The 18,545-nt window shown below is 42.6% G+C and overlaps 1 protein-coding gene across 1 annotated transcript; it reads left to right on the top strand.

Annotated features, from left to right (window-relative positions):
* The first annotated feature begins 5,381 nt into the window (after positions 1-5,381).
* On the top strand, positions 5,382-15,590 carry LOC143282272 (uncharacterized). Its single transcript, XM_076587872.1, has 5 exons — positions 5,382-5,496; positions 8,106-8,713; positions 10,181-10,358; positions 11,938-12,106; positions 15,320-15,590. Exons 1-5 carry the CDS (start codon positions 5,382-5,384, stop codon positions 15,588-15,590), a joined length of 1,341 nt encoding a protein of 446 aa, XP_076443987.1.
* The last annotated feature ends 2,955 nt before the right edge of the window (positions 15,591-18,545 follow it).

Below are 18,545 nucleotides of genomic sequence, written 5' to 3' on the forward strand. Positions count from 1 at the left end.
AAATCACCTTTCAATGACAGCCGCTCATTGAGAATATCACCTTTTGACACGGGGCCACAGAATTATTGTACACGGGCCATATACATTGTTACAATAATCACTATGGAGGCCACTTACACTTGAGGATGCATGTGTGGGTGTATGTGTGAATGTGTGTCTTCATGTTTTACATTCATTTGCTTATTTATCATCATTGTTGTCTTTTTTTCTTTTTTTTTTATTATTATTATCATTACTACTACCTTTTTTTATATCATAATTATCATTTATTATTATTTATTTATGTAAGCTTATCTATTATTTATTCACCTTTTTTTTCTCAAGGCCTGACTAAGCGCGTTGGGTTACGCTGCTGGTCAGGCATCTGCTTGGCAGATGTGGTGTAGCGTATATGGATTTGTCCGAACGCAGTGACGCCTCCTTGAGCTACTGAAACTGAAACTGAAACTTACACTTAAGGATGAGACATTACTTTCATTCCTTTATCGCCGCGTAATTCATTTAGAACAAAAATCATTTTCAAAGCAAGCCAAAGCCATAAACAGGTTCTTTCTTGTAGGCCATTCTTTCTCGGTGACGATTTGGAGAGGGGGTCGAGAGTTGGAGCAGGCACGCTGTCATGGTGGCTGGTGATATTCAAAGACACACTTTAAGTATTGTGGTTGATTTTAAATATTCTATGTATGCTACTGAGGTGGGGTTTTTCTGGTTTTTGTTGTTGTTGTGTTTTTTTTTGTGGAAGGGGGTGAGACTGATTTTAAGTATTGTATTCATATGGTATGCTGTTACTCCACCTGCACCATTAGTGCGTTTACCGATGTGATCAGCTTACACCACTGTTGTCCTAACTAACTGCTGTTGGTTGTTCTGTTTATCGACGTATATACACCCACATCATTAACGTAACGTGATGGTACATGGCCACTTCCTTGGGCCTTTTTAAATCCGAGAACCACTGTTCTGTTTGGTATATCGGAAATCGTTCTGTGCGATAGTTTGTTATCCTCCCCTGAGTGTAAGCCGCATGTCATGGGTTGACTAGCAAAAGATCAAAGCGTGCTAAACCAATGGGTTTTTTTTGTGTGCTACTAATAGTGCTGTTTCTTCTGTTGTTGTTCATATTGTTGCTGTACAAAGATGGTCATGGTGATGACATTGTAAGAGTTTACTGCTATAAATAAACCAGGTTCTATATGTTGTGAAGAGGGCAACAATGCTGATCGTAAATCTGCAGCCAGCAAGTAGTGAATTTGTGATGGCTTAATCTATTGAAAACCGTGGCCGCCAACATATCTTAACCAATGAAGCAGGAATGTCGGGGGACTCTTTCAATGTGAATGGTGTCCCCATCTTCTAATAATTGTGTGTTAGAAATATACTACATTCTATCACACTCTTTTTGTTCCAAATGATTTCGATTCGTCCACTTTTTACATTGCACAAAACTTAATACCAAACTAAAAACAATTAACAATGCAACACATTAAATCAATGCATAAATTAGAAAACGACAAGTCACAGGACATAGAAAAAGGACATAGGATATACACAGTGCGTATTCTGCACTTTTTCCTTCATTATTATAAACTGCACGAACCACAGAGGGAAACAAATAATAAGAACAATAACGACAGTATATGACAGACAGACAATCTTTGTCTCCGGCTTCTCTTTCTTTCTTTCTATCCTATCATCCTTTATTTCATGCTTTACTGCTCAGTTTGCCGATACTTTTTTTTTTCTTAAAAATCAATTTCTGGATAATTGGATACTCTTACTATATTGTTTCCTCATTTGCATCTAGCACGTGTGAGCTGCTGCTCGTTGGCAATCTCTCTCTCTCTCTCTCTCTCTGTCTATATATATATATATATATATATATGATATATATATATAATTACATATATGTATATGTACGTATATATATACGTGTGTGTGTGTGTGTGTGTGTGTGTGTGTGTGTACATATTTACATATATATAGAGAGAGAGACACACAGAGAGAGAAGTATATGTGTGTGTGTGTGTGTGTGTGTGCGTGTGCGCGCGCGCGTGTGTGTGTGAATTATTTTGTTTATCACGTTGTATGTTCACGTTAGTCTTTTAACGCTCTGATGAAAAACTGACGGAATGGTCAATCTCAGAGCAGAGGCTTTCCCCAGAATTATGAATGAATGTGACTGTACTTGTTCCCAGTCGTCGTTTCTAGTTTTGTCTTGTTCGTTTGCTTGTTTTCGTGTGCTTTTGCTGTTGTTGTTGTTGTTTTAATTCTTGGGATTAACACGGTTTTTTCATTTCAGCTGATATGGCCTAATGTGGTCGGCTGTGTTATCTGAAGCAAAAAGAAAAAGAAAAGAAGAAGAAAAAAAGAGGAAAGAAAAGAAAAAAAAAGGAATATGCGTAGTTTGGTGGGTCATGGAATATAAACCATGACTGAGCACAACACAACCTTCCATATTCAGGAAAACACAACGAAAAAAAGAAAGAAAGAAAGAAAGCAACAACAGAACCAAAAAACACTGTCCTCGCAGTGACTTCTTCTTCTTCGTTCATTGACTAAGCGCGTTGGGTTACGCTGCTGGTCAGGCATCTGCTTGGCAGATGTGGTGTAGCGTATATGGATTTGTCCGAACGCAGTGACGCCTCCTTGGGCTACTGAAACTGAAACTGAAACTGATGGGCTGCAACTCCCACGTTCACTCGCATTATACATGAGTGGGCTTTCTATGCACGTACGGAATATGTTTATGGCAGTCAAGAGGTTAAGCGTATGACGGTTTTCATCCCGCCGTGTAAGCAGCCATGCTCCTTTCGATCTGCCTTCCCTCCCAACCCATCCCCCCCACACACCCCTGCTCCCAACCTCCTCCTCTCTCCCTGCCTGCCCACCCAACACGCGCGAGCCACACCGCTTCACAGGCCACTGCACACACCCAGCACTGACGAGTAAACAGGAGGCAGCAGCATGTCCCGTTCTGGGTCGATGGTATTCCACAAGGCTGCATGGTACTACACCTGAACGTCAGCAGTGAGTCCCTTATGTCTCTCTCTCTCTTTGTCTGTGCCTTTTGACCAGCACCAAAATGTAGTCTTTTGGCCACAGTTAGCGCGAGCAGAGACCCTACATACCCTGTGAGTATAGAGTCAATGGTGGTAGTTTCATGGTTTTGTTCCGCTAGATTTTGAGTGGGAGAGTGGGGTTTGGTGGGTCAAAAATTGTTTGCCATCATCGTAGCATTTTGACTGGTCAGCTCTGGGGCCAAGGTTTGGGAAGGAAAGTATGTGACAAAGGTGAGATGGACGGGACCGTGGGGCTGTGAATTGTGGTGGGTTTGAAGTTTTATTGTGATGGTTGTTTGTATAGTTCCTGTTTTTTAGGCTCTATTAATTTTTATTTCATTTCATCTTGTTTTATTTATTCGATTTTTTTTTTTGTTCTTATTTTTAACCCTTTTACCGCCAAGCTCGCATTTATGCACAAGTGTGGTAGAGGACCCATGTCACTGAAAGGTGACCATTCATTGGTCTGTTATCCATGAACCTACTGCTCTTAATGTTCGGTGGTAGGATAGGCCATATTTTCTGAACATCGCAGGGGGAATCCACCGCTATTCTTAGCCACTGTCTTTTCTGTGTTTATACCACAAGGGAATTTTGTACTCTAAATTGACTGGTGGTGAAAGGGTTAAGCTTTATCTTATCTTATTATTCTATTTCATTCTGTTTGATTTCATTTTAATTCATTTTATTTTATTTTATTTATTCATATTTTGTGTTTTATTTTGGTTTGTTGGATGGTTGATTGGTCGGTTGATTGATTACTGTGGTAGATTGCTATTTTATCAGATAGTAAGTTATCTTTTTTCTTAACCTTTACATCCTTTCAATTTTTCTTAGTTATTTGATTAGTAGTCTTTTGAATCATTTTTTTTTTAATCCATTCTTTCGTGTCAGTGAACTTGTTTTATTCTACCCACGCTTAAATATATAGTATAACAATTGGTTAATCAGTGAGTTAGTGAGTGAGTGAGTTAGTTTGTTAGTTAGTAAGCTAGTAGGTTATCTAGCTTGTTGGTTAGTTACCTATTTGGATGATTACTTGAGCTTGGTTGGTCACTTGGCTGGTTGGCGAGATATCATTTCTTCAATCCTCCCGTACCCTTCCTTACTCACCCACTTACTTAGCCAGAGTACATACTTGATTTTTTTTTTTTTTTTTTTTTTTTTTTGTATGTTTGGTTGGTTGGTTGGTTGGCTGGTTGTCTGTTCTTCGCTTACTTTTTCAAAATTGGCAGGTCTGACCCATTTTTTGGCCTGTCGTGTGACGGTATGTTTCAGTTTTAGTTTCAGTTTCTCAAGGAAGCTTCACTGCGTTCGATTTTCACCACACCTGCTGAGAAGATACCTGACCAGCAGCATACCCAACGCGCTTTGCCAGTCCTTGTGGGAAAAATACCATGACTACTTGTAAAAAATTAAATACTGCTGCTACCACTGCTGCTGCTGCTGCTGATGATGATAATAATAATGATGATGATGATAATAATAATAATAATAATAATAATAATAATAATAATAATAACAACAACAGCAACAACAACAACAACAATAATAATAATCATTATTATCATTATTCGTATTATAATGATAATGAGAAGAAGAACAAGGAGGAGGAGGAGGAGAAGAAAAAGAAGAAAAAGAAGAAGAAGAAGAATGCATGCTACCGAACTCTGAAGATACAAATGTATTTCGTGAGCTTTACTGTACGTATTTATTCTAGTCTTCTGTATACGCGTAAGGACGCGATGGAAAAACCAGGTGAGGCCAACTTTGCCGATGTGTTAATATGTCGATGGGAAAAGACTCGACTCTGTACCCCCCAGGTGCTACCAGGATTGGTGTAAGCAGAATTGTATTCAAGAAACCAAATGCCGATATTGCACAGTACAGGATCAACAGCGATCGTGGCTCATCGTGTCATTATTTCTGCCAGACCTTTTAATTTTATTCCACCATAATTCTGAGGCAGTGGACATCATCAACATGACCTTGGATAGCATGTGAGGAAGGAAACTTCTTCTTCTTCTTGGGCGTTCCCCGGGTCAAGCTGTCAGTTGGTCCATCCGGTCTACAGCGTGAAGTCCGCCGTCTTCTGCTGTGCAGCAGGTAGTCCCCAGAGCTTCTCGTGGAGTTCCACCACACAGGGCCAGGTTTTCCTCCAAAAGTTGGGCAGAACTGAAGCAAATGCTCTGGTGTCTGGGAACCCGGAAAGGAGACAAATCATCTTTTACATGCATCGTTATGTGTTTCTTTTTTGTTGTTGTTGTTTTTGCAGCCCCAGCACATCTCTAAGGACGTGGGACAACAACAAATTAAAGTATCATGACAGAGGAAGCATCGACCAGCAGTCCCAGCGCCGAGGCGGAAGGGGAGATGAGCCCCACCGTTCTGGAGCTGTTGTTACCGCCCCTGCTCTGCTTGGCCTGCATCAGCGCCGGTAAGTATTGAGCGACTAATGGTGGGCTGGGTGATGGTGGGTGGGTAATGGTGGGGGTGCTAGAATGGTAGTTGTAAGCGTTGGGGGAGTGGTAGATGTGGCAGTGGGGGTGATGGTGGGTATAGTGGTTTTGGAGGTGGCGGCAGTGGTGGTGGTAGTGGTGGTTGTGATGGTGGCCATGTTGGTGCAGTGGTGGTGGTAGTGGTGGTGGTGGTGGTGGGGATGTTGTTGAAGTAGTGGTGGTAGTGATAGTTTGGTTCATTGTGATGTTAGTGGTGATTTACTATGAACAGTCAAGTATTCTTCTCCGTGTGCGAATCGCAAACACGTACACAAAACAATCTGTCTTCTCTCATTAGAAAGAATAGTTCCTAGACTACCACTCACTCTGGTGAAGGAAGGTACGTACCAAAATAAATATGAATGAATAAAGGAGAGAAAAACAACATAGCGAAGACGAGGGGAGAGCGAGAGAGGGGGGGGGGGGGAACGAGGGGAAACCCTTCCTGACCTTCGGAACCTTTCGAGATTCAAACCTGAGATCTTTGGATACCTAGACTGGCCCTCACTTCACTGTTGACAAAAGAGAGATAGGGAGAGAGAGACAGAGACAGAGATATGGATAAACAGGCAGTCAGACAGAGACATACAGACACAAAGACAGTAAGTGAGACGGGGAAAAAAACATGGAAACTGAAAGAAAGACAGGAAGAAAGATATAGAAAGAAAGAAAGGACAGAGAGAAAGAAAAAAGAAAGACAGAGATTTAAGAGAGAAAATCAAAGACAGAGAGACCGAAACAAACTGAGACACTAGGAGAAATAGTGAGACAGATAGAAGACAGGGACCAGGAGACAGAAGCAGGAAGAGACAGACAGACAGAAAAAGATACACACATCCTGTGGTGTGTGTGCCTGTGGGTCGGTGTTTGCTCTGTGTGTGTGCGTGTGCGCGCGCGCGCGCGCGCGTGTGTGTGTGTGTGTGTGCAGGGTATATTTGGTGCCTTTTTTCTGTGATTGTTCATACCTGCAATTTATAGTATTGTATTGGTGTAGAAAGATCTTGTGTTTTTTTTCACTGCAATGTCCTCATGTGCTCTTGTGTGGTGTTATGCACAATTGCGTATGTATTGTTTCATGTGAGGCGCTTAGGGCCCATTATACGGAGAGTTTGCGCAATATAAGTACAATTTTATTAATATTATTGTATTAGAGACAGAGAGACCGACAGAGACATGGACGGGTAGAAAGTGTCAGGAACAGACAGAGCCCCTCACCCCACCCGCAACCGCACCCTCACCCCTCCTCACCACCCACCAATAAAAAAGGTATATTAACAATATGTATTGTGACCCTGGACTCTGTTCCCTGCAGTATATGTGGACGATTGTGTACGTGCAGGACAGGTCTTCATTCACAACCGAGAAAGGTTCCATTCCAGTGAAAGGTGACGCTGACTCATTCCTCGTGTCCGACGACAGACACCATGTTAGAGTCAGAGCTATTCCGACGAAGGAAAGTGGCAGAATGGTAAAGACGCTCAGCTGCCAATGCAGAGAGCCCGTGAGGGTGTGGGTTCGAATCCTGCTCTCGCCCTTTCTCCCAAGTTGACTGGAAAATCAAACTGAGCGTCTAGTCTTTCGGATGAGACGATAAACCGAGGTCCCGTGTGCAGCACGCGCTTTGCGCACTGACAAAGAACCCATGGCAACGAGAGTGTTGTCCTCTGGCAAAATTGTACAGAAAGAAGTCCACTCTGATAGGTACACAGATATATAAACATTCACTCAAGACATGACAAGTGCGTTGGATTATGCTGCTGTCAGGCATCTGCCTAGCAGATGTGGTGTAGCGTATATGGATTTGTTCGAACACGGTGACGCCTCCTCGAGAAACTGAAACTGAAACTCCGACGGTCATAGTTATGCAGTAACGTAGGAATCGATGGCGGAATTTGCTCCTGGCAAATTCATTAAAGCCGTCTCTGTTTGTTGCACTCACACATTTTCTAGTTCTGTGTGACATCACCTAGTTTGTCCAGTGTCAAGTTGCTGAAATCAGCAAACATGTCATCGACCCCTCGTTGAATTTCATTAGTACGGAACTGATATGTCGCGAACCAACAAAACGATAAACGTGTATGATATTGGGTGTAGTATCTCATTTATATTAAGAAGTGTATACATTGGCCACCTAATCTTCTTTTGGGCTTTTTATGTGTGGTTCTTGTTAACTGATTGGAATTAATTTCATTTGTTATTCTTTTTTTCGATTGTTTGATTGTGCGGTATCAACATAAGGTAAATACAATGACAGATTCAGTCGAGAATGTTATTTCAATGAACTACAACCGTGTCCAAGAGCGACTCACCTGCAGTTTCATCTTTCTTTCTTTTTCTTTTTTTAATTTTTCTTCCAGGGGTATCATTTTAGGGTGGAGGGTGGCAGAAAGGGGTACCGGGTATGAGGAGTGTGTTGATGTGGCTGGGGACTGGTGACTTGGGGGTTAGGGGGTTCTGTTAGTGGAATAGGAGAAATTAGCGCTGCTCTCAAGCTATAGTTAAGTACTGTGTAGTGACGCAATACGCAATAACCAGGACCTGTTCGCAGGTCTGGTACTGTGGACACTGGGCTATCGCTACAGCACCAAGAAGAAGGCTGTCCACATCAGCTGCCAGGACGTGAACGGCAAGGACGTGTACGCCGCAAGTCTTCCTTGCCCAGAATCCATGGGGCACGCCCACCACGTCAACAAAGTCTACCCCTCCGACGACCTCAATCAGCAGGACTCACCGACGTTCGCCTCAGCTGCTGAGCGCACGAATCGCTCAACAGTCTTCACCCTGAACGCCAAACCTCAGCTCGCCGACACCGCCTTAGGGGGAAGAGACGGCAAAGAAGGCTTGTCTGTTCCTCCTCCTCCTCTGTTTCAGCCTCGCGACCTCGCCCTCGTCGACATTCTGCAAGGTCGCAGCCCAATCAACGTGCGGGAGTTGTTCTACATCCTGATGCCCGTCATCTTCACCCTGGGCTTCTGCCCGGTGACGCTGCTGCTTCACAAGCCGGTGGTGACCTACCTGTGGCCCACGGACTCCTTCTCTTCCCCTCCCAACATCAACGACGCCATCGCCTGCTTCCTGGTGCCCGCGGGGATGGTGTACGCCATCTCTTTCGGCTTCGCCTTTCAGCAGGTGGCTGGGGGCTACAAGGACTGTGAGGTGAGACTGTGGGGACGGTTCTGCTTTGATTAGTTGGTTGGTTGGTTGGTCGGTCAGTCCGTCCGTCCGTCAGTCAGTCAGTCAGTCAATCAGTTAGTTGATTTCTTTGTTTCTTTGTTTTTTGAATAGAGAAATCAGAGGACGCTTAAAACTTGTGCAAATGAGCAGGACAGTTTCACTATCCATGGAAGATTTTCTTTTCTTTTCTTTTTTTCCCCTTGAATCTTCATTTCCCCCTTTCTTTGTTTTGACTTTTCTTTCTTTTTTATTTGTCTTTCTTTTCTTTCTTTTTTATGTTTTTTTCTTCCTTTTTTATACTTAGGTAATTAGGTAGGTAGCTATGTAGGCAGGTAGTGGTCATTCAGTCAAATAATTAGTTATTCTTTCGTTCGTTCGTTACTTACTTACTTAGTCCGTTACATTCGGGTTCAAGGTCGACACCGTCCTAAGATAAAACAATGATAATGATATTATTTATATAGCGCTGAATCTTGTGCAGAGAACAAATCTGAGCGCTTTCACACCACTCATTCACACGCATGCATAACTCTAAAACTGAAGAAACTGAAGACAAGGAAGAGGTAGGGGAGGGAGGCTATCTTGTGAAGAGGTGGGTTCTAAGGCCAGACTTGAAAGAGCTGAGTGCGGAGACCTGATGAAGCTAAAGAGGAAGTTCATCCCAAATGCAAGGTCCAGAGATGGCAAGGCTACGGGGACAGCGTTCAAAAGAAACTGGGAGGGAGGGGGTAGATCTTAACTAACACTACCCTGACACCACCACAGCAACAACACGTTAAGATGGGCAGCCAAAATGTAAGAGAAAGAAAAGAGGACAATGAATGCTTGCATCTGTGAATGGCAACTTTGAGTCGCATATGTTTCCATTCAGTATTGCAATTGGCTATAAGTTATCACTAAGCTTGTGATTATGTTCTTAAACATGCATTGCACACTAAGCTGCTTCTGTATAATAAACAGAAATTCGATACATTTTTTTTTAACTCACACTTGGAAACTTTTTTTTATATTAACAATTCGAACCACATGTAACCAATGAATTGGTCAATAATATTCCCTCGTCTGTTTTGTAAATTTGTTTTGATACGGATGTCGTTATTGTAAGAAATAAAAGTCACTGATACTAAAAGAAGTGCGCCCGTTTTTTTTGGTTGATAAACCTATTCAAAATTGTTCTATATTGTATCTTTTGTATTGAGTGTATCCATTCTGCTCTGCTCCACCCTACTCTGCTCTGCTCCTCCGTACCCTACCATATGCGACCTACCCAAATCTACTCAACCATACGCTATTCAACCCCATGCTACCCTAACCTACCCCACTCTACCCTAACCTACCCCACTCTACCCTAACCTACCCCACTCTACCCTAACCTACCCAACTCCACTGTACTCCACAACACACTACTCTACCCCACTCTTCTCTGTTGTGTTGTGTTGGGTGCAACAGCTAGGGGTGACCCAGCAAGCCGAACAATTGACGAAGCTTCTGGTTCTGGTGAAGAATCTGAAGGCTGTGTGCCCAGCCACCCGCCTGGCCATGGTGAGGGTCATCAAGGACATGACCTTGACCTCCTTGTCAAGGTTACTGGGACAGACCGATTCGCCGTTGGGTGACATTTCACAAGGTGACCCGACCCTTTCTCTGTCTGTGTCTGTCTGTCTGCCGTCTATCTACTGTCTGCCTGTTTCCCTGTCTGTCTGTCTGTCACACACACACACACACACACACACACACACACATATATATATATATATATTATTAAAATAAATAATCAGGGATCGCGCTAGACTTTTTCAAAACGCGTGCAGCTTACGCAAAGTCGGCAAAAAAAACGCGTAAGTTAGAGTCAGAATTGCGTCAGACCTATGACACTAAATCAAAGGTTTACTCACCTATTTTCGCCGCTCACGTCGGCACTGAAATTCACGGCAAGCCCTGACAATCAGTTCGTTGCACTGGCTCAATGCTGGACCTTCCATTGCAATGTGCAACAGCGTGTCCACATGCGCATCTGTCAGTCTTGATCGGTCAGCAGTTTTGATCATATTTTGCCAGGTGAAACCTCTCTCACAAGGAACAGAGCTGACAGGGACTGTCAATGCAATGTTCGCCAGCACAGCAAAATCAGGATATGTTGCGTCATAATCCATGATGACGACTTTGCAGGCTTTCTCGAAACTGGTCACGCCTTGTAATGACGCCACTCTGTTCCAAAACTCGTCAGCTAAGCAGTGTTGTGTGCGCGCGTACTCTGTTAATTGGCTGTAGCTGTTAAGAGTCACGTAGGCATCTCGCAGTGCTCTGCATGCACAGACACTTTGTCTTGTACTGTCTGATTCAGTATCGCAAACCTAGCTGCCAAGTCTGTCCTAAAGTTGCATTGATACGGCTTGGAGTAAAAGTTGTTTTGCGTAAGTGTTACGCGTGAGCGCTGTGAAAATGCGTCAGCGAAAATCAAAATGCGTCAAATACGCGAAAAACATGTGTTAACGCAACCCTGTATATATATATGTTTGTGTGTGTGTGTGTGTGTGTGTGTGTGTGTGTGTGTTTGTGTATAAATTCATATGTATATCCAGAGAAAAGAAGATGAAGAAAGAAATGAAAGAAAACATTATTTTTTTTTTTTTTTTTTTTTTTTTTTTCGCTGTGAGATTGCATTTTCTCAGTCATTGTGTAAATCCCAACAGAAAACTGTTGCCAGAATACAGACCTTGAAACAATAAGAAGAAAACTCAAATACCAGTGCTTGTAGTCGGTGTGTGTGTGTGTGTGTGTGTGTGTGTGTGTGTGTGTGTGTGTGTGTGTGATTGAAACCCTTTTATTATGCATGTAATTCAGGACAATTAAACTTGCAGAACGAGGGGCGTGGGTGGGTGGTCTAGGTATGAATGGGTCTTCATGTAAGGCACTGACAGCAGATAATTTTAATGGGCGCATAAAATATCTTCGTTAATACTATTAGCTACATCATTGTTTTCAGTGACATGTGCATTGTATTTAGGATATTGACGATGATGATGATTACGATGATGATGATTCTTGTTGTTATTATTATTATTATCATCATTATTGCAGTGGCAGTAGCTGTAGTAGTAGTAGCTGTTGTAGTAGTAACAGTATATTATTAGCAGTAGTAGTAATAGTAGTAATGGTATTGATATTATCATTTTTATCACCATTATCATTACCTATTTGCACAGGTATAGAGGATCTACTGCGGCTGCTGTACGCCTCGAAACTAAAAAATGTTGCCAATGTCAAGGACGCTGACCCTTGGCAAAGGTCACTGTATCAAAGGCTGGAAGGTCTGCTGACTCGTGACGATTATCTCGCCATCACGTTTTCCAAGTCACGTATGCACACGCTGGAGTAAGTATTGTTGGAGAAACACTACAGACACAACAGAATAATGACGGGCTCTGTATATAGTCCAGTCATATCTGATGACGAAAATGTCTGATTTCCCGATGTATCCAAAAAAGAAGAAGTAAGTATTGTTAGTCAGAAAGCTAGTGTGATAGTCGGCAACAAGAGTGATTGGAAACAAACCGGGAATCTTTCTGATTATCTCTCTCTCTCTCTCTCTCTCTCTCTGGAAACAGCATTGTACACAGGCATTGCAATAGATCTGCTTCGTCATTTCGGAAAAAATCATTTGGTAAAATTACGGGGAAAAGAAAACGCTATCATGAATATTGCCACGGTTCAGTTTTAGTCAGTAGGGATCATTAATTTTCTTGCACAACACTTTTCAAAGCCTTGCATGATGACGTTAAAACTCGTCCCCCATCCGCTAACCCTCAATCCCCACCCCCAGTTTCGTGGTGAAATAGAACGCTGCTATTTTCTTTAGATCTAGCATGAAAGACACCTCTCTCTCTCTCTCTCTCTCTCACCCACCTCACACACACCCACCTCACACACACACACAGAGACTAAGTGTCGTTGCAAACATTCCATGTTTCGATAACGAGATGATTCAGAAATCTGAACGTCCCCCAAATGAAGTTTTTATCCAGGCAGGATGTTGACAAGCGACTTCAGGGACACTCCCCCACTCCATACGCTACCCCCCTCCACACACACACACACATAATGAATATTCATAACTCTGTTGAGCGCGAGCAGCGGAAACATTTGCAGAGATGGCTGACGGTGTTTAGCTTTCATTCTTTACTACACAACACCAAAAAGACAAATCTCGGACGTTGGATGAAACTGGAAGCAGGGTGTGGAAGTGAGGAAAGGGTGGGGGAGGTAGACAGATGATGGTGGGGTGCGGGTGGGTTAGGGACGGGATGTAGATGGGGGAGATTTAAAAGGGAAGTTCTTGAATTACGCGGCGCGCGTGCGCGCGTGTGTGTATGTGTGTGTGTGTGTGTGTGTGCTGTAGTAGTAGTACAGATGTTTTGTTGTCATGGTGTGTGTGTGTGTGTGTGTGTGTTGGGGCTCATGTACGTTTATGTGTATTTGACTGTGCTTTCATATCTGTGAAACTGTTATGCATATGTGGGTGTATGTGTGAATGTGTGTCTCCATGTTTTACATTTATTTGCTTATTTATCATCATTGTTGTCTTATTTATTTATTTATTTATTTATTATTATCATTACTACTACTACTACTTTTTTACATCATAATTATTTATTTATTTATTTACTTACTTACTTACTTACTTACTTATTTATGTACGCTTATAGTTGACTTCATCAAGTTTTTTGCGCCTTATGCATATTATTAGTAGTGGTAGTAATTTTTTTTTTGTTTGTTTGTTTTTTTTCTCAAGGCCTGACTAAGCGCTTTGGGTTACGCTGCTGGTCAGGCATCTGCTTGGCAGATGTGGTGTAGCGTATAATTTATGGATTTGTCCGAACGCTGTGACGCCTCCTTGAGCTGCTGAAACTGAAACTGTTGTCATTGCTGAAGCAATAGTTGATTTTGCTTTGGTTGGTGCTGCTGCTGCTATCACCACTACTTCTACATAACAAAAACTGTTGTTGTGGACTTGTTTTTCTTGGTTAGATGCCCAATAGTTAAATCTGTTTTTCTGCCCCATCATCTGCACCGTTTCAGTGGCATTACTCCCATGCCGCTCATTCCGAGTCCCCCATACACGGCCACACCCGCGTTCGTCTGTCGCAGTCCCAACGTCGACAATCCACAGGGAAATATTGATGTTAGTTCGCCAGGAGGCCACACAACATAGGAGACCCTGCACTGCCTGCTTGGTCACTTCGGTGGCGTTCAGTAGTGCCTGTTATGATTTAACGTGCTTAACTCTCTCCATACGAACGGCGAAAGAGACGACGTTAACAGCGTTTCTCCCCAATTACCATCATCAAAATATTGCAAGCGGAAGGCTCTTATACTGAAGAGGTGAATGTTGACAAAGAATACCCCAATTCTGACGACGGAAGCTAAAGGTTGGGTCATTCAGACACCCACTGGACATCCGAGGGGTCTGTGTAGAGGAGAGGAGAGGACTGGCCGTACTGAGTGAGTTAAGACACCATGATAATGGCTTCGTCGCGGAGGCAGACTGAATGAGCGTTCCCCTCGTTAGGAGTTAGTTTGCTTGTTTACTTCTCTACTTGCTTGCTTGCTACGTTGGTCAGCTGTGTGACTAGTCGCCTGGTCTGCTTGTTTGTTCAGTTGATTGGATTGTATACCCCCTTTTATACGTCCGTTGACTGGCTTCTTAGTTGACAGCCTGGCTGGCTAGCTGGCTGATTGATCGCATGACCATATAGACTTGATCCCTTGGCTGGCAGGTTGAATTTGGTCTGTGTGATTGTGTTGTTGTGTCGTGTTGTGTTGTGTTGTATCGTGCCGTGCCTGGTGTTTTGTGTTGTGTTGTGTTGTGCTTTGCTGTGCCGTGCTGTATTGTGTTGTGTTGTGCTGTATGCTGTGTTGTGCTGTACTGGGTTTGTGTTGTGTCGTGTTGTGCTATACTGTGTTGTGCTGTGCTGAGTTTTGTTGTGTGCTATCCTGTGCTGTGTTAAAATGTGCTGTGCTACAATGTGCTGTGCTGTGCTGTGCTGTGCTGTGCTGTATTGTAGTGGACTGGACTGGATTGTTTTGTCACAACATATATCTCTGTGTGAAATTCACGCTGCCTTCTCTTGGGAGAGCGTGTTACCATAGAGAAGCGCCACGCATTTTTGTTGTTGTTAATAATCTTTACCTGTTTTGCATGTGTATTATACTTTCAAAGTGGTTTGTTTCAAAAGAATTCAACCATGGACAACCCCCCCCCCCTTTTTTGTCGGGTTTTGTTTGTTTTTTGTTTTTTTTGTTTTGTTTTTGTTGTGATTTTGTAATACGAAACCATAGCTGTAATATTGCATTTGGTTTCATGCACACATGCGCAGTGGCTTACGTGCGCAAAGTGCATGCTGCACAAGGGTTTTATTATCGTTTCATCCGAAAGACTAGCACCCTGACCACCACTAATGTCACTAAGTGGGCGATGGTGGGGGCGTGGGGGTGGGGGGGGGAGGTAGGTGAGTTAATCGGACTCATTACCAATGGGCCAACCGCTCCTGCTCCACGCTCAGGCTTTAAAATCCTGCTGTCACACAGGTGGGTGTTCCTGGAATCCCTGGGCTACTTCACTTTCCTGGGGATGCTGATAGTTCAAGCCTCCTCCTACCGCACGGAGCTGGCCATGTGCCTCATCACCGTGGTCTCCATCTCCCTTCTCTGTTACCTAGTGGCCGACCTCGATTCGCCTTTCCACGGCTTTCTCCGAGTCCCCCTCGACGGGTTCGCTCGATTGACGGAGCGACTGCAGCACGAGTTTAACCGAGCGGTCGGCGAACTTTTTATGGAGAAGTCTTTTGTGGATTTGTGAAGGGGACAGGGGGAGGGGGAAGAGGAGAATGGTGGTGGAGGGATGTTTGTGGTTTGTTTCTGTGTTTGTAGTTGTTGATTGTTAGTTGGTTGGTTTTGTTTTGTTGTTGTTGTTTTTTGTTGTTTTTTGTTGTTGTTGTTGTTTTGTTGTTGTTGTTTTTTGTTTTTTTGTTTTTTTTTGGGGGGGGGGGGGGGCACGGGGGGGAGGGGGGGTGGGGGGGGGGCACGGGGGGGGAGGGGGGTGGGGGGGGGGTATTAAACGTTTTCAATTCATGAAACAAAAAACGGAGATAAATTTCAGGTTCATTGTCACCTTGAAAGAAAGATAACAGCCTGGGTGGTGGATATCTGCCTGTCTGTCTGTCTGTCTCCCTCTCTCTCTCTCTCTCTCTCTCTCTCTCTCTACACACACACACACACACACACACACACATATATATATATATATATATATATGTATATATATATATATATATATATATATATATAATAAAGATTGAGAGACCTGCTGTTTGCGTTGGTCAAATGGTTAAAGGACTGGAATCATCGCCGGAGTTTCTACGGTTCGATCCCCGGCGCACCTGGTGGGTAAAGTCATTAGGATAAGACGATAAACCGAGGTCCTGTGTGCAGCATGCACTAAGCGCACGTAAAAGAACCCACGGCAACAAAAGGGTTGTTCCTGGCAAAATTATGTAGAAAAATACACTTCGATACTAAAAACAAATAAAGTTGCACACAGGAAAAAAAAAAAAAGGGGGGGGGGGGGTGACAGTCTTGGTGTAGCGACGCGCTCTCCCTGGGGAGAGCAGCCCGAATTTTACACAGAAATCTGTTGTGACAAAAAAGAGAAATACAATACAATACAATACAATACAATACAATACAATAAGGGTGGAGATTTTCCAATCTCCCAGGTCAACATGATTATGTTTAGACCTGCTCGTGTCTGAGACCCTTTCATATGTGAACGCACGCATAAGATCAAACACGCACGTTAAAGATTCTGTAAACCATGTCAGCGTTCGGTAGGGATATGGATACAGGAACATAACCAGTATGCCAGACAGCCTGTTGTGCAAGTGGCTCCGTGTTTGTAAATCGCTTACAGAGGGATTGGTCTCTGACCGATGATAATCATGCGCTATGTGTGCTATAAAGGATGCATATCATCTATATCATTGTCGTTATCATCTTGTTACCATTTGGCTCTGCTGTTGGAAAAGAAGGTGATTTTTGTTTGGTAATGTCCCCGAAAAATAACACGGATGGGTGAGAGAGAGAAAGAGAGACACAGACACAGACAGACAGACAGAGAGGGCCTGTGGTGTGTTTGTGTTTGTATGTGTGTGTGGTGTGCGTGTATGTCTGTCTGTTTCACTGTGTGTGTTTGCTATGAAATGGAAAGTCAATATTCCTTTACCTTGGCATGCAGCAAAGTCATATTTTGCTGATAATTTTTTACTCACTCGTGTAAACAAAGTGAGTCTATGTTATAACCCGGTGTTCGGGTGGTAAACTGTAACATTGCCATTTCCTCTGGAAATACTTTGTCTGCCAATACCAGATTTGGATTAAACATAATATGAAAAAAAAATCTTAACAGTCATTTTGATAATAGGTTGTAAGTCTCCCGAATTAAGCCGTATTTCTGATGCATTAATGGTTTATTTCGTTGAGATTCGTTCGGAAATCCTAAAATTCTAAAAAGCGCTTCCCATTGATTTGCTAGAAGGTGGTAAGTATCGCGAAGTCGCTCTGTTAACTTTGACACGTTATGCTTAACTGTTTCGATAGGCGTGTGTGATACGAACACTTGATGATGTGTGAATGCACTGAATTGCTTCGATTATTTGTGTAAACGCTTCGCAATATTCGACAGAAGCTTCAAAATGCATTGATTCCATCTGTGTATTCATCAGTGTAATATTGTTGCTGTGGTCTGAGCAAGATCACTGTGAACATTCCTTGTGTACGCTTTTCAAGTGTTTTCCTTTTACTGTGTAATTCTGTGATTGTTCGTTTGGCCAGTTCCTGTGCATTGAAAAAAAAAAAAGACTCATAAATCTGAAGTATTTTACACTTTAATTTTGCCAAGTCTTTTTTTTTTTTAACTCATAGCATAGACCAGATATATCCATTCTGACACCAGAAAAACCTGAGCTCACATCATTATGATGTAGGATTTAGAGGCTAGAAAGCAAACGAATTGTAACTGTTTTATCTATTTAAGCTGATGAAACTAATAAAAACCTCTTTATGAAAAGTCTCGTTGAATTCGGTATTTATACCGCTATACTGATTGTTATCATGTGTCATATTATTGTTACGGAGTGGCACGTTATTGTATATACTATCAGGGTGCTGTTCTGAAGATGATTTTCCGAACATGACCATTGTTTTGTTTGTTTGTTGTTTTGGGTTTGTTTGTTTTTTCATTTAAAAAGTGCCTGTGTTTTACAGTGGCACTCAAAATCAACTCAAATTCGCCGGTGGTAGACTATAATTCCCCTTCATGTAACAAAGTAATACATTATTCAGAACGTGCTGAAGCGGTTTGGATACCATACCCCTTTTTGGTTTTGTAAAACTTTCTTATTTCTTTATAACAAACATTCAAAAAGCAAAAGTTAAAAACACTGACACTGGTATACACACACAATCTCTTTCGTCAACTCAATGAGCCACGCGCCCGACAATTTGTTTCTTAATAAAACGGTTTTCCATGTTCCTACATATACATAAACTACTAGCAAAGGGAAATAAACTTCTACAGTATATCTGGCTGTGTCTACAGATGTCAATTTTGAAAGGGGAGAAGATGAAAAAAACACACACAAAAAACCAACGAAAAACGGTTGCTGTCAGTATATTTTCTGCGTTTTTTTCACCAGCAGTATAGTAGGGAAGTCAGCTTCTTGGTGTAAAGTCATATTTTAGCATCCTAAAATCAAAA

This window comes from Babylonia areolata, chromosome 5 (genome assembly GCF_041734735.1).
Source record: "Babylonia areolata isolate BAREFJ2019XMU chromosome 5, ASM4173473v1, whole genome shotgun sequence".
Lineage (NCBI taxonomy): Eukaryota > Metazoa > Mollusca > Gastropoda > Neogastropoda > Buccinidae > Babylonia > Babylonia areolata.